This window comes from Lynx rufus, unplaced genomic scaffold (assembly GCF_022079265.1).
Source record: "Lynx rufus isolate CCGP_SWC_20201006 ecotype Redwood Valley unplaced genomic scaffold, mLynRuf1.p SCAF_2, whole genome shotgun sequence".
NCBI classification, from domain to species: domain Eukaryota; kingdom Metazoa; phylum Chordata; class Mammalia; order Carnivora; family Felidae; genus Lynx; species Lynx rufus.
In genome coordinates, this window is record NW_025814834.1 from 38,461,643 (window position 1) to 38,478,034 (window position 16,392).

At 38.9% G+C, this 16,392-nt stretch overlaps 1 protein-coding gene across 2 annotated transcripts in view; it reads left to right on the forward strand.

Moving 5' to 3' along the window:
* ANKRD44 (ankyrin repeat domain 44) overlaps positions 1-11,417 on the forward strand; it is a 325,289-nt gene extending 313,872 nt beyond the window's left edge. For both annotated transcript variants that reach the window (XM_047083714.1, XM_047083715.1), the window contains exons 24-28: positions 772-917; positions 1,371-1,453; positions 3,576-3,658; positions 4,651-4,742; positions 7,063-11,417. In XM_047083714.1, the coding sequence (XP_046939670.1) occupies positions 772-917; positions 1,371-1,453; positions 3,576-3,658; positions 4,651-4,742; positions 7,063-7,310 (652 nt within the window). In that variant the 3' untranslated portion in view covers positions 7,311-11,417. The remainder of the gene's footprint in view (positions 1-771; positions 918-1,370; positions 1,454-3,575; positions 3,659-4,650; positions 4,743-7,062) is intronic.
* Positions 11,418-16,392: the final 4,975 nt, after the last annotated feature.

Genomic DNA, 16,392 nt, shown 5'->3' on the forward strand with positions numbered 1-16,392 from the left:
CAGAGTGGTGCAGTGAGCAGTCTAGTATATGTGTGTGTTCACATGACCAAGTACATCTAGGAAATAAAGCTTTAAACATGGATTTACTTGGTTAGAAGGTCAGTGGTTTTTATTTTTGGTAAATAATACCAAATTGTACTCCTAGAGAAATCAACTGTCCACAGTAGATAATGTGGGCTTTTTTTATTATTTAAATAGCCAATTATCTATAAAATTAAGGCCTAATTTTGAAAGTATCTTTATCAAAGATAAGAAAGAAGTCACTGGAACTCAACATCAAAGGGTCAGTGAAGATGCTCATTTTATTATCAAGGCCACCACTTACACCCTCCAAATCTAGGGGGTGCCATTCACATAGGTGACTGAATGGACCTTGGAGAGGGCCTGATTGTCATCTCTGTAAACTGAGAAGGTTTAAATCCCTAAGATGACACTGTGCACATGTTTCTTAGGCATATACAGAAAGAGTGTGTTGAGTTTAAAGGAAACTAAAATTGGGGCACCTGGGAGGCTCAGTCGGTTGAGCATCCAAGTTTTGCTCAGGTCATGATCTCGTGGTTCGTGGGTTCAAGCCCCGCATCGGGCTCTGTGCTGACAGCTTGGAGCCTGGAGTCTGCTTCGGATTCTCTGTCTACCTCTCTCTCTCCCCTCCCCTGCCCGTTCTCTTTCTCTCTCTCTCTCTCTCTCTCTCTCTCTCTCTTTCTCTCAAAAGTGAATAAATGTCAAAAATAAATAAAGGAAACTAACATCCTGTTTGTTTTAAATCATTAGGACACCGCTTCACGCGGCAGCATTTGCTGATCACGTGGAGTGCTTGCAGCTTCTTCTGAGACACAGTGCCGAAGTGAACGCAGCAGACAATTCAGGGAAAACAGCACTGATGATGGCTGCTGAGAATGGGCAGGCAGGCGCTGTGGGTATGTGCTGACTGGTGGGCTTCACATCCACGCCCAACCAAAACCAGAGTAGCATAAAACCGAGAATCAGTTATTCTCTTGGTATATGCATGTAAAAAAGGCCAGCATTTTATTTAAGCCACTTGACTCTACTTGCTAATCATCCTCAGTCCCCTGTTATTTGATTATTGGTGGACCTTTTCAAAGTGAACTCGTCTCTGCAGTGAAACATCTCAACATTTAGAGACCAAATATAGCAACAGATTTATTTGACCTGGAAATAACAGAACTGTGTACAGAGAATTAAACTTGATGCCTGTAGACCTTGGATTTGGATGGAAAAAATGTGGCAATAAAGTTTTCCTCTTTTTTTTCTTTAAAAGGATTAAATATGATTACGTGACCATACTGATTTGAATGTGTGATTATAATTGGCATGTAGTCTGAGTAATTCTCTCTTGGCTTTTTCTATAGATATCTTGGTGAACAGTGCCCAGGCTGATCTGACTGTAAAGGATAAAGACTTGAACACATCCTTACATTTGGCTAGTAGCAAAGTATGTAAATGAATTTGAAACACTGTTACTTAGTGTTGTAATAATAGGAATAATAATACCACTTGAATGCTATCTCAGAAGCGTGTATCATGTCTCTTAATTAAGATGTACATTTCCCCAAGGTGTTGTCAACTCTAAGCATAATGGAAGGGGAAGAGGCAAAAGGCAGACCCACGCAGGGGTTGATGAGGACATGACTTTCATGGCATGTGACACTTGCATTCTTGTGTGGTCTATCTTCATGCTGCCACTGTGTCTGTCTCCATGGTTGCATTACTATATCATTTTGGTTTGAAACACAGGCTGGGGCTGTAGTTACATGGCTTCTAAAGTATAAAAAGGTCCACTTGTTTTCATCTTGTTCCATTTGAAAACATTGTAATAACACAGCCAAAAATTACTCTCCTAGGAGGCAAATTAGTGCATTCATGTGCATTTCTACCTTCTGTCCTGTTTTCTGATGCATACGTAGTTCACCACAAGGAATGTGTTTGAGTTTTTTTGTTTTTTTTTTTAATAGTATGATGTTCGCATGTAGCCCAAGATTCCTGGTTCTGTAAAAGATAAATGATATATAAATATATATATAATTTTACAAAAGGGAGATCATACTATTTTAAACCCTGCTTTTGTTACTGAATCATCTCTTATGAATATCTTTCTTTTAGATATCAAATTTTTATAGTGTTTTAGAAGATGCATGGTATTCTACCTTAGAAATGTGCCATCCTTTATTCAACCCGTCCCCAACTGTTAGACGTTTGCATGTTTTAAAATATGTGCTACTATAGATGTTGTCATTGTAGAGAAATATTTTTTTAAAGAATTCTTACTCATTCCTTTAAGATAAATTCCAAATGTGAACTTACTAAGCCTACGGCTATGAATATTTTTAAGCCCAGATGGGCCTCTAATAAGATCACAACTATTTACACTCTATCAGAGTGCATTAGAATGAAAACTCCAGGGACACTTCTGAAATTACATTTCAGGGGCTCCCTTATAAGGCATTATAATGTGATGCCAATGGACACCGGTGATGGTGGTTGATTTGAATATAGTGACAGTTAAAGGTGTTGTTTATACCCATTGGTACCAGAAGTCTTGGTTTTTCATTTCAGTGGTTGCATTTTCTCACTTCATGCTCTGGGAAGCCCATGGAAACCACAAAAAAACTCAGTTTCATAAAGTTTGTTTCAAAGTGTAATGTTTTCATGAATAGAAGTACAATGATCTTCAACCTTTATTGTGCAAATGAATCACTAGAGGATCTTGTTAAAATGCAGGTCACAGTTCATGAGATCAAGCCCTGCATTGGGCTCCCTCTCTCTCTCTACCCCTCCCCAGCTCATTCTCTCTCCCTCTCCCCCCCCAAAAAAATAAATAAATAAGTGTTTAAAACAATGCAGGTCTGAAGTGAGGCCTGAGATTCAACATTTCTAACTCCCAAGTTAAGCTGATGTTGCTTGTCTGTGGGACGCACTTTGAATAGCAAACGTTTAAGAAACTATGACCCCTTAACAGGGCATAGGCCTGAAGTCATGAAAGTGTCTCTGACTTACAAATTAATTTTTTAAAATTATCAACCATCTCTTATAAGATATAAAGATATCTTCCCCTGGTTGAGGAAGAAAAGAATGAACTTTCCTGAAAGAGTTCCTTCGCAACATAATGATAAGTGATACTGATAATAGATGTGATGGAAATTTCAGGAGTAGATAGGTCACTGAGTGTCATTGAGGGCTTGAGGAAGGAGATGGGACTTGACATATGTTTCAAAAGTAACGTTGACAGACTTATATGTTTACCAGCTGACCTTGCTGAACTAGCATCTCCTTCAGTTCTCTGAACATTAATTCTGCTGTTACCTTAGAAATATTAATATTTTAGATTAGAGTTCCATTAATCAAGTCCTAATAGATCTTATCCAGAATCTTTGAGAATCTAGCATCCTTTAACCATTTGCTTTTTAGAAAAAAAAGGAATTACTCAGAAAATAGCCTTAATAAAATGTTTTTAAGCAAAGAATGTTCGTTTTCAATTTAAAGCAAAATCAAGTAATTTTGCAGGAACTTTTCTGTGTTTCTGTCTTGTGTTTCTTATTTTTTTTTTTCTTGATTAGGGTCATGAAAAATGTGCCTTGTTAATACTTGACAAGATACAGGACGAGAGCCTTATTAATGCAAGAAATAACGCACTGCAGACGTAAGTGTGACTACTACAGTTGGATTTGGACATAGTTGTTTATTCATACTCATTTCATAGTCGTTTATTCAACAGATATTAAGAGTGTGCTGTGTGCCAGTCTAGCACTGAGGAACACAGTGGTGAAAGACATAGTCCTGGCTTCTCCTTCAGGAAGTTGACAGTCACATACTGACAAATGCTGACCAAGCTAGACATTTTTAGTTAGAATCTTTATTTTGATATGCCTTCAGAGAATTATATAATATAATACACTACCATTATGTATTCTTACTGGAAAGTGACAGTTTTATAAATCAGGTTCCTCGAATACATTTGAAGGGTTTCTAAGCAATTTGGCTTAATTACATTTTAATACAATTCAGTGTACTCCTCAGCATGGAAGACCTAAAGGCTGATTTGTTTTCCATTTTAGGAAATTCCTTATGCATTTTAGGGCAAAGGAGTATTAGGATTTTTTTTCCATTAAGTTTCTTAAGAAGTATATAGCAGAGATGAGTATACTGGGTTTGACATTATTCTTTAAGGTATTCGAAATTCAACAAAATATTGTTTAGTGCATCTAGTAATAATAAGGAGGTTTGAGATAAATATATATGAGTGATATTAATACCAATCATGTTGATGGACAGTGTGAAACAGTCATTCAAATGCTAGAGTAGAAAGCAAGGGGTAAAGAACCTTCTAGAAAACATGCCAGAGCTTGCGTTCTTTTTCTGACTCCCTATATACTGTTATTAGGGTTGTTTAAGATGCAGAGTATTTGTAGTATCTGCAGAGAAATCTGGACCAACATGGAAGAACAGTTGGATCATTAGCACCTGGAAAAGATTTAGTTGGCAAATATTTTTATTTTACAAAATAAAAATATTCGTGTACTATTTATAGATTCTTAAGTATTTTTTTTTCCTTTTAGCAATTCAGCTACCCAAAACGACACATTCTCATACAAATATGCATCACAGGTGACGTTAGGTGTTGTCTTGTTTCAGACCCCTCCACGTGGCTGCACGAAATGGCTTGAAGGTGGTAGTTGAGGAGTTGTTGGCCAAAGGGGCCTGTGTACTTGCTATAGATGAAAATGGTAAGTGGAAAAAGTAAGCAATCACCACAGGTACCTTACCTATGCTGTGAAGCTAGAGGAAGATGAGAAAGATAGAAGCTCATTAAAAAGGCAGTGAGAATTCTCTACCCTTGGAAGTTTCTGTGTGTGAGAAATCAAACAAGGATAATTTGTCCTGTCTGTCTTTGTAAAATACGTAGTCTACCTGTAGCCCACCAGTGCCTTCCATTTTGCATGTAATGCCAGCAGCTGGTCTCTGACTCCTCAGCGTGGTGGTTAAACTGTTTTAGACACACTGAAAAGCTTTCAAATAGGCATTCAAACTTCTAACTGCATACGCTGAAGAGTTAGAGACTATCCATGTCATTAGTGCATGCTCAGGGGCTCAAAGAAAAACCCAGGTCTTTGTATTTCAGTTCATTCTGAGATCAAACTTTTTTTTTTTTTTTTTTTTTTTAAAGAACAGATCAAAACTCATATTCTCAGTATGGATATTTGGGGAACATGAGTATATTGTTTAATTAATTTCTAGGCTTGAAAGCTTCTCCTGATCTACGTAACATTCCTTTTCTAAATGAACTAACTCTTAACTCTTAGCAGAAGCTTTCTACTCTGCTTCCTAAGAAATTTGGAAAGCTAATGAATACCAGAATTGTGTTAAACTACCATTTTAAGCACAAGGCCTATAAACCGCGGGGAACAAAAGACGAACTTCTGGATATTTATGAACGATGTAATTTTTAATGTGGCATTAATTGTGGCGTTATTATTTATAAAGTATTATAATTAATGTAACTCAATTAACTGCTTATTACAGGTATTGGAACTAGCAGCCCATGCCTATTTCTCAGAAGTAAGCATTAGCCATATGACATTAGCTAATTCCTATTAGTTTTTGTTTTGCAGCCCCATTTATCCTAGCATGTACCCCCCGCTCTTTCCCCAACCTGACTCATCTAGGAGGCACAGAAAGTTCTCTATTTCTCCATCTCCTTGGTTGTCCCACCCCCCTTCCCCCTCACCTTCTTATCCCTATTATGTATCTTAGGGTTGGCATGCAGTTTTTCTCCAAAGTGACCAAAAGAGATCAAAATAAATTAGTTTTGTCTTTCTCCAGGGTAAGCCTGCTGCATTTGAGGCTTGTCCTGCCAATAGTAACCTCGGGAATGGGAGGCCTGGGTTAGTGGAACTGAGGCCTTTCTCAGAGCTTAGCTCTATCCCAAAGGTCTGGGAACAATTTGGGGCAGTTTTGTACAGCAGCACAATCATAAATCATACCTGTCTATTTTTATTGGTTTTCGTACTAGAGAGAGGAATAATCTGTTGGGGGAAGCAGGGCAGGAGCAGAAATTAGGTCAAGCGTTGATAAAACAACAAAAGGTTGGGTTTTATGAAGCCAATTCCTCTGAATGAATGAGGGAGAGGTGGTAGGAACTTTGCCAACAGAGAAGATAGGCTAACCCTTTCAGGTCAGTAGAATAAAGGCTGGGTAGGGATAATAATTAAATCAAAGAATTTATCTACCTCCCCGTGCACCTGTTACACGTATTGAGATAGTTTTCTCTTCTGGATAGGACACATCAAGTCTAAATGGTAGAGAATGACATGACTCGACAGTCATTTTTCCACAGTTGGGATTTGGGACTTTGATTGGTGGTATTGGTATTTTTTTTAATTCTATTAAATTTTCACTAATTGATAGTAAATTTCAAATCACAAACAACCAGTGCTTTCCTGTGTCTGATCTGCTCAAATGATTCCATTTTCCTAGAACTAGTTAATTGGTATAGACTTTATATAAATATATATAGAGCAACAAATCTGCATTAGTCACTTTTACGGACATCTGATTTTCAGTATCTCTCCTAACCTGACACACGATTACCTACGATGGAAAGTCATTGTTCTCAGAATGAGAGTGCTCTGGCCCAGGCCTGAGGCGCATGGTGTGCGTGTGCTCTCAAGTGGAAACACCTTTGTGGTTGTCCTGTTGCTGGTTTTTTTGTGTGGAATTGTGTCCCATCCCTGCCCCCTTGTGTTTCTGTTCACTAGATGAAGACTAGAATTCTGCCTAACTTCGGATAACATAGTGCTTGTTGTCATGTAAACTGAAAAAACAAAAACAAACCCCAAAACCCTTCATGAAGTGTCTCCCCCTCCCAGTTCCCTCTAGCCTCACCCCTAGCATGACTCATGGGAAGTAACTCCTCTTTTTGCCTGGCATGATTTCTAACTCAACATACATCTCCACGTGTGAGGTCGTTTGAGATGTACTGTGGAATGCTCACGGCGCCTTTGGATTTCCTGGACTAACCACTGCCTTGTCTGCATTTACGCCCAGGTCATACCCCGGCCCTGGCTTGTGCTCCTAACAAAGACGTGGCTGACTGCCTGGCCCTCATTTTGGCTACCATGATGCCTTTTTCTCCTCCCAGTACAATGACGGCTGTCAACTTCGTTTGTTTTAAAAAAGACAATTTGAGCAGGACGACCCTCTCCAATCTGGGTAGTATGGTTAGCCTGTGCAGTAACAACGTAGGCTCAGAGGACGGGTACAATGAAAATGATTCTGATTCAGAAACGTTTTGACTTTGGACTGTAGAAGCTTTTCCCTCATCACCCATAATGGAAGAAGGGAAAGAAATTTGACTTCCAGGTTTATGTTGTGTTCAAGTGTTATCATGGGCCTGGGCTTCCAGAAGCCTGTAGAGAAGGAATTAATCAAACCCAGAGAGGGCAGCTAGGCTGTAGGACAAAGCACTCACACAGATGGGCGCCAATTTTTATTTGTCTTTATGTTTTCCTTAGATCTAAGATACTTCTGTGAAAGTCTACCTCTCATTTTAAGTAAGAAGTAAGAAATGCATTTAATTCTTTTTCTTTTGGCATAATGCAATTGAGAGGGAGCGGTTCTCTATAAAGAATTTTTTTTCGTATACTCACCCAGTTGTGAGTTCTAAGAAGCATATCAGTATGACATTCATGTCCCCTGGGAGGGGATGGAAGGTATAGATAGGAATTGCCTCAAATCTCTTCTCACTTTGATGTTTACTTCCTTACTAGAAGCCAAAGGTAAAGGTGTTCATCTTCAGAAATGATGCCTGTAATAATCTTTTTGAGGGAGTCCAATTATTCATATATCTTCTCTATAATACGCACTTAAATATCCAGAACTTCTTTCCAAGGATTTTGTCAAAGTTGCCAGATGAATGGAAAAATTCACTGAAAATTGAAGTTGCTTTTTTCATTTAACACAAATATGGCACCGAATACTCCCTGTAACAAGTCTGTGAGTAGTTTTCACCCGACTGATTGAATCCAAATCTATGTAATAAAAGTTCAGGTGAAAAGTTGTATTGCACCAAAACTTTGAGACATATGCAAATTTAATATGAAACTACCCTTTATTTATTTGTTAATTCATCCTTAAATCAGAATGCTAACTTTTTAAAAAACATCAGAACCATCGACCTTGTTTATCAGTAGTAAAACGTTAAATGAGCTTCTCAGTCAAGGTCATGCCAAGTGAGTGGAAGTGTGACTACAGAAGGAAGCAAAGGAGGTGAAAGCAGAAAGTAGAAATGGGTGATGTGGAAATTAAAGCCAACTGATAGTTACTTGATGATCAAATCAACATAGTGAATACTGCATCTGCTCCCTCTGCCAAAGCTTCTAGGTCAAATGGACCCCGTTCTGCACCTGGAATAGCTGTACAAAAAGAAGAATGAAACTCTTTAAACATTATGCACCTACACACGCACACATAGATGTATATGTGTGTGTGTATATATATATATATATATATATATATATATATATATATATGTCTGTAGTTCATCAACCAGCTATACGTGAGGACCAAAATGCTTCAGTCTAAAATGGAAGAATTTAATTGTTTTCCTTCAAAATGGAAATGAGAACTGAAGTAGCTTTTCTATGGAGTTCAACTGTAATCTTTTTGTGTAACAGTCTTTGTTGTATTTTATATTTCTTATGACACAGATTTCTAGTTGATGGCTTAACATTTGTAACTGAGGATGTGTTGACCAAGGCTTTTTTTTTTTTTTTTTTTTGCCAAACTAGAGAAAATGTTCATATACTTTTGATGTAAATGTGTTTGTATTTATTTGAAATGAAACAAATGTCGAGGAACATCCGTTGTTTGTTCTCTGTGTTAATTGCTGTGTGCGTGACTTGGAGTAACAAAAAAGCAGAAAAACCCTCCGGACCCTCTCTGGGCTAGCCAGCAGTCCTGGGCCAAGCCCAGCATTTCCCCTGCTAAGGTTGCCAGCCGACCCTCAGGTTCTTCCGCGTCGGTTGGAGAGGGGTGCGACATCCAGGGCTCAGCCCCAGTCTGTAGCCAGCCTTGAGAGCCTAGGAGACACTGCCGTCCTTAAAGCTCTTCTGCGAGATGAAAACTCAGGTGGGTGGTGGATCATATGCACAAAGGTGGCCCAAAGAAAGATGCAGGAACTATTCTGAACACGCTGAAAATCTCACGTGGTCCCCCAAACGGAATGGGAAATGATATCAGTGTGTGAGTCCATGTACCAAGAGAAGAAATACAAATCACCAGCTCAAGTGCTATTTTCCGCTTGAGGAAGAAACCGGAGAGAAACGTGTTGCATTTGGGCGGGACTCTGACGTTTTATAATCAGTTCCATTTTCACCCTGGAAATTTCTCTTTTATAGCGTGTGTGAGATATTTTTAAAACAGTGTTCTAGCATATCTGGATCAAATACACATACCGTATTATATTTTTCATCTAACTGTAAAAGACTTTACTCTTACTCTTTTAATATTCTGGATTTAATTAAAAACTCACGTTGGGTTCTTCACAGATGAGAACTTGTTCAAAGGACTTCTAGAATTGATATTAATTCCACTGACGATTTTTGACACCACCAACATTGTTTTTTAAATTCTTGGTGTTGTGCTCCCCTCCTTCCTCTGTCCTTTTGTTTGTTTAGGGAAGATGAATTTTTAAAAAGTAGATAAATTGCTAATGAGCAATAATGACCTTGTCTTTACCAAAACACTGAAAGTAAGGGAGATCCAATGCTAAAAAAAAAAAAAAAAGCACGATATACTGTGGTGTCTTTTCTAGAAGTGAATGGAAATCTTGCTCCATTGGCATTTAAAGCAGGAAAGGAAATGCCTGCTTTTAGTGGGTGAAGCAGCGTTCACATTTTTCCTGCAGAGTAGCCTAGAGATACAAGGAAGGTTGCAGCAAAGCGGTGGCGGCCATGGACATTTCTCTCCATGTAGCTGCATTTTGACTTCTCCCCTCTCTCACTGATAGAGGGAGGACAAAGGAACAAAATGAAATCATGCTCGCTCTGAATTGTTCATTGAATCAGATCTCTCTCCCACACTCTCTCAGTTTCTCCATTCCCCAAGACCAAATTTTTTTCTTTAGGAAATGACTTTTAAAACTCTGAGTTCTGTGTGTTTCAAGGACATCTCGTAGAAATAAAACTAGATTTGCAGCATAGCTTTCTAAGAAAAAAAAATTATGCTTTTAACTGAGTCTTAGCTGTTTAGCGCTTTTACCTAAATGTGTTGTTTTTGGACTGTATTTTAACCACAGCCACAGGGATCATGTTTCATTGCACTTAACCTATTCGCCGTGTCTGCCTATCCTTGGTAAATACATTACTATCTCCAAATTGCCTAAAATCTGCTATGATTCTACAGTAAAAAGCTCAGGGGATTTCTATTTATCACTACTAAAAGGGCACCATAGTATGTTTTGGTACTTTAGGCAGTAAACAGCTGCTTGATTTTTTATTTTATTATAAGATTAGAATAAGAACATCAAATGGATTTGCTGCACTCGTTATTCTTTGTACTGTTGAGCAACTTGGTTTGCTTATCTGTTGCATTGGTTGAAGAACTCACCCCCTTTTTTGTCTTGTAATATGAAGTTAGAGTGCCTTTTTATATTTGTATATTCTGAAAATGTTCTGTGAAATGTTTTGTATTTTTTTCGTTTGAGTGTTATCGGAGCAATATAATACCAGTGAGTTTTCATTTCAGCCTTTCTTTGAATGTATAAAGTGTCTTTTTTTCCTATTTCCCCTTTACCTGCTTTGAAATGAAAATGCCGAAGTTTTCTATGGGAATTATGTTGAATTTTGCAGTGCTAAAATGCTTTCTTCTTACAAAACTGTAAACCATAGGTCAATGTTCTAGGGGAAAAGCGTTTTAAGATAGTGACAATCTGAGTGTGTGTAAAAATGTAACTTTATGCGTTTCTTATGCAGTGATCTAAAAATTCAATGCAAATATCTTTTGTTTGGTAGTTTTGTCTACATATTTTATGCTTTAGCATGTGCAATATATCTTTGCAAAGCACGATGATACAAATCTGGTGCCAGTGTTATATTTTGCATAACATATTTGTAATCGCATAAAATACTGTTTGATGATTTCAGTGGGATTTTGTCTGTAATGTTTTCTTATGTAAATTGGAGTTGAATGACTCTGGTAAATGTCATGACTGTAAAAATGAAGACAATGACTTTTAGTTCAGTGAATGACTTTGAACCAATCTGAATCTTTTCAAGCACAGTTTAATACTTTTTCAACTACTGAATGCTAATAATGTAATGAAGTACTTAACTGTAATATACTATGGAAATGCATTCAGATGGTTATTTTTACAAATAAAAACGGTACAAATATTGTTACAATTTGTGTTTGTCTTTAATTTTTCCAGTTTATGCTCACTTTACCAATTATTCCGCTAACTTAAATCTTGGTCACCACCAAAGCCTAATTGTCCTTAAATTTTGAAAATTAACAATCAAGATAGAAGTGTATTTTCAGATTTGCTATGTCTGTTTATACCAACTCAGTTAGAGGGGGAAAAGTTAAATATGTATAATCGTGTTTATTATATTTATTTGTGCTTCCAATTTTTTTGGCAAAGGATCTGAGCTGGCCTGCAACAAAGGACACGTGATAAACTGGAAGTAGAAAAATTAGGACAGAAAAAGAGCACAAATATGGGAACCATAAGATTTAATACAGTGGCTCTGACTGAATGGGAGCTTGCTCTAGATTCCTAAGGCACTCACGGTGAGAGGGGCAATGTGACTGTGTAAATCACATATCTCAGAAAGGGGGAAGTCTACTAGGTCCTCAAAATTGTGAAATCAACCACACTTATCTTTGTGGCTGCCACCATTACCCTTCAACTGCTTCATTGCAATACAAGGCCCCACCTCGCTGCACTATCTCAGAGGTGTCAATAGAATTTTCTCTCTTTCTCACATTCAGAATTCCTCCCATTAAGTAATAATTTCAGGGACAGTCCTTAGAAGCATTAAGGAACAAATTCCCAGGGACGCCGTTTCCAGCTAAAGAGAAAGAGACTCTGGGGTGGGGCCCTCTGGAGTTCCTCAAAGCACAGTGTTCTAGAGTGCTAGTAGTTCTTACGGTCTAGCCCAATCCCATCATGAAGAAACTGAATTCCAGAGAAATTATATAATTTGCTCAAATTTGTATAATTGATGATCTGAATGTACAACCTGTGCCTATAGATGTTCTTTCTTTTATGCCATCCTGGCAATAATGCTTTGTGATTGTTGGGGTTGTTCCTGCTTAGAGATGTTTAGGGAGGTTTTGTACTTTGCAATGTCTCACTCCTTATTCAAATATACAAATGTTGGTGCTTTTCATTCTGGACGACTGTGAAGCGTGAGTCATACCGCAGGTAGGTACTTCATGTAGTTGAGAGCTGAGTGTCTATATTAGTTACCTAATGCCGTGAAACAAATTACCCCAAAACTTAGTGACTTAAAACAACAAATGTGTATTATCTCACAGTGTCTGAGAGAGTCCAGGCACGGTTTAGTTGGGTCTTCTGTCGCAGGGCCCCTCATGGGTTGTAATCTTGGTGTTAGCCAGGGAAAGATTCATTTCTAACTCATTCATATGGTTGTTGGTAGATTCCTCATGGGTTGTTGGACTGAGGGCTTTTGTTTCTTGATGGCTGTTCACTGCCTTCAATTCCATGCCAAATTTTTCCATTCCCAACAGGGCCAGGTCCCAACCTGGTAGCTTACCTCACTAGAGCTAGCAAGCTGAAAAAAGCCAGAAAGAGAAAGTATAAGACAGAAGTGATGGCTTTTTTAAGTTTTATTTATTTTTTTCTTTTTTGAGAGGGAGAGAGAACAAGATGGGGAGGGACAGGGAGAGAAGGAGAGAGAGAGAGAGAGAGAGAATCCCAAGCAGGCTCTGCACTGTCGGCACTCACGAACCCGTGGGATCATGACCTGAGCCTAAATCAACAGTCAGACACTTAACGACTGAGCCACCCAGGTGCCCCAGAAGTGACAGCTTTTAAACTGAATATTGAAGTGAAATTTCGTTATTTTTTCCATAATATTTTATTCATAAGAAGCAAATCACTAAGTTTGTTCCATGTTCAAGGGACCAAAGGGTCTGACTACCAAGAGGCAGTAATCACTGGGAACTATTTGGGAAGCTATTTATCTCACTGGATCTATCACAATGTCCTTCCAGAGCATAGCATCCTCCTAGAATAACTTCTTCCCAGTCTTGCTAAGGAAATTGTTTACTTGACTTCCTAAATTCAAGAAAAACATAGGGATCCCCTAATTTCACCTGTGCTGTCATAAGCAAGCAGAAAGGAGCCGATGGCTTCTGCTACAGTAGCTGTATTGTTGAACGTTGCTGGTGCACTTTGTCTCCAAACCGCTTGTCAAAGGATCCTTCTAATTCCATTCAGCAGGTTTAGATCCTGGTACATCCGCCCCTTGTGTTCCAGAATTAGCTTGCAAGGCACAAAGGCATTCAACTAAAAAGCTATTAACGTAACATAAAAAATGTTGTGGGTCAAAGTGCTTTATGAATTGTCTCTGGCAAATTTCATACTGAAGATACATTTGCTGTAAAATATAAAGCAGCAAAGATAATGGCTGTGCCATTCATTAATTTTCAAGCACTCCAGGGGGTGATTGGAAACATGAGCTCTGGGACTGGCACAGTAACTGTGGGTGGGAGTAAACTGCTACTAGCATTTACTGTATTAGCATTTACTAGGCCAGGGGTACCACCAAATGTCCCACCAAGCCCAGCGTGCAACCACCCTGTCCTCAGTGCTGGTGCTCTGCCACCTCACAACTCATCCGCCTCCTCACCATTTTTGCTGAATCATTTCTTCATCGATTTGTTATTTGTGAAGCCAGCCATATTTTTAACTATTTTTTCACAGGAATTGCATAAACAGGCTCAAATATGTATACCTGTTAAAGAGCACTTACAAGTTTAAGAAAAAGAATTTCAGGGGTGCCTGGGTGGCTCAGTCAGTTAAGCAACCAACTTTGGCTCAGGTCATGACCTCATGTCATGGCTCAAGAGTTCAAGCCCCATGTTGAGCTCTGTGCTGACCACTCAGAGCCTGGAGCCTGCTTCGGATTCTGTGTCTCCCTCTCTCTCTGCCTCTCCCCTGTCCTCTCTCATGCCCTTTCTCTCTCTCTCTCAAAAATAAATAAACTATTAAAATAAATTGTAAAAAAAAAATTTCAGAAGCAATGTTGACAACATGGTCCCTGATTGTGTGTTTTTCCAGAAAAGAGCACATGCAAGTGAGTGGAGAGGAGAAAGGTACTGCGCAGAATTGAGACACTTAATTCTTTTATTTTTTTTAATTTTTTTTAACGTTTATTTACTTTTGAGACAGAGAGAGACAGAGCATGAACAGGGGAGGGTCAGAGAGAGAGGGAGACACAGAATCCAAAACAGGCTCCAGGCTCTGAGCAGTCAGCACAGAGCCTGACGCGGGGCTCGAACTCACGGACCGCGAGATCATGACCCAAGCCGAAGTCGGACGCTTAACGGACTGAGCCACCCAGGCGCCCCAATTCTTTTGTTATTAAATACACGAATGCATGTATGCAGATATACATTCCTTGTCTTCAGCAGGGTATGATCGTATCTATGTCCAGGTGGGGGAATCCTGTTCACAACCATGGGGCTCTTGGCCCACAGTCACATAGCAAGATCTGGCAACAAAGCACTATTGTCTCATGTTCTCTCATGTTCTCTAGGCATTGGTAGACACAATTTCTAGGATACTTTTTTTTTAAATCTTTGTGGCTACCACCACAAAGGTAAATGACGATTTAATGAAGCAAACTTAAATTCTAGAAGGATTTTATAATTTTCAAGGAAAAAATAGTGAAGTGAAGTGGTACTTGGAGTAAAAAAAACTTACCCATGTTTATATTCAGTTGAAAGCACCCAGCAAGTTTGAGAACTTGAATAACTCATATTTCTTATAGTCGGGATTCCTAAGATTTACAAACATCTAAGCTCAGATCTTAATGACAAGTTGCCAACCCTATAAAGACCAGAGGAAAGAGAACAGTCAGTGCCAACACCCAAAGGCAGGAGTGAATGTGGTATGTTCCAGGAACAGAAATGGGGCCAGTGTGGCTACAGACTTGTAGGGTAGGAGATGAGCTCAACAGCAATCTGGAGCCAGATCTTATTAAATTTTATGAGCCAGAAGAAGTAGTTTCTATTTTATTCTGAATGTGATAAAAATCCACTGAAGAAATTTAAGGAGAAAAATGGCTGTGGTCCTATTTTGTTTTTAAAAGATCATTCTAGCTGCTGTAAGGAAGAAAGAGAGGAACCCTAGTGATCAGTTCAGTGGCCACTGCAATAGAATAGACAAGTAAACATGGTGGCTTGGAATGGTGTGGCAACAAGGGAAATGGAGAGAATGAGGAAATTTTGGAGTATTCTTGAAAGTAGAGTTGGCTGACCTTACTGATGGTTTGATGTCAAGTAAATAGTCTAGAGTTTGGCAGAGAGGCTGGGGCTTGGGTCATGTGAAATTATAGATGACCATGGGAGATTGCCTTGGGAGTAATAGGGAGAGAGAAGGACACTGAACCATGGGCACACCAACATTTAGAGGTCAGAAAGAGGAGAGGACCTAGCAGAGAACATCAAAAAGGAATGGCCAGTGAGGAAGGAGGAAATGCAAGAGAACAAGGTATCTCTAAAACCTGGAAAAGAATGTCATGGAAAAAGGAGCTTCAGTTGTATCTATGGTCTCAATCACTTCTGGAAACTCAAATAAGACATGACAGAGTGATGTTGGGTTTGGCAACATAAAATTTATTAGTGATCTTTGTAAGAGCAGATGCATCAGAGTGGTGGGGGCAACAATCCAGAGGATAGGATGAGGAGATAAAGAAAGCAGAGAAGCTGAAGGGAAAAAGAAAAGCAAGGCAGTAGTTGAAGGAAGCTCTGGAGACCGGAGAGGGTATTGTTTTTTTAAGATAGGACATGTTTTATCATATTGATGCTGAGGGAGTGTCTGGAAGAGAGCAGGAAGAAGGTCTGGGAAGCAATGGAAAGTAATTTTGGAAGGAACATTTTGGAGCAGCAAAGGAAGATTGCTGATTAGGGCTTAGTACATTTGAGATTTATGACCATTAATTTAAATGATACCAGTCATCCTGATGGGTTTTTCATCAGATGTCTGGGTACAGGCATAGAATAAGTACAGAGTAGGATTTAAAAAGGGATAGAGCTTTGCGAGGCGAGTCAAGGGAGCTATGGAACTATGGTGATTTCAATAGATATGGTTATATGGATCATGGATTCTAAACTGGGTAAGGAAGG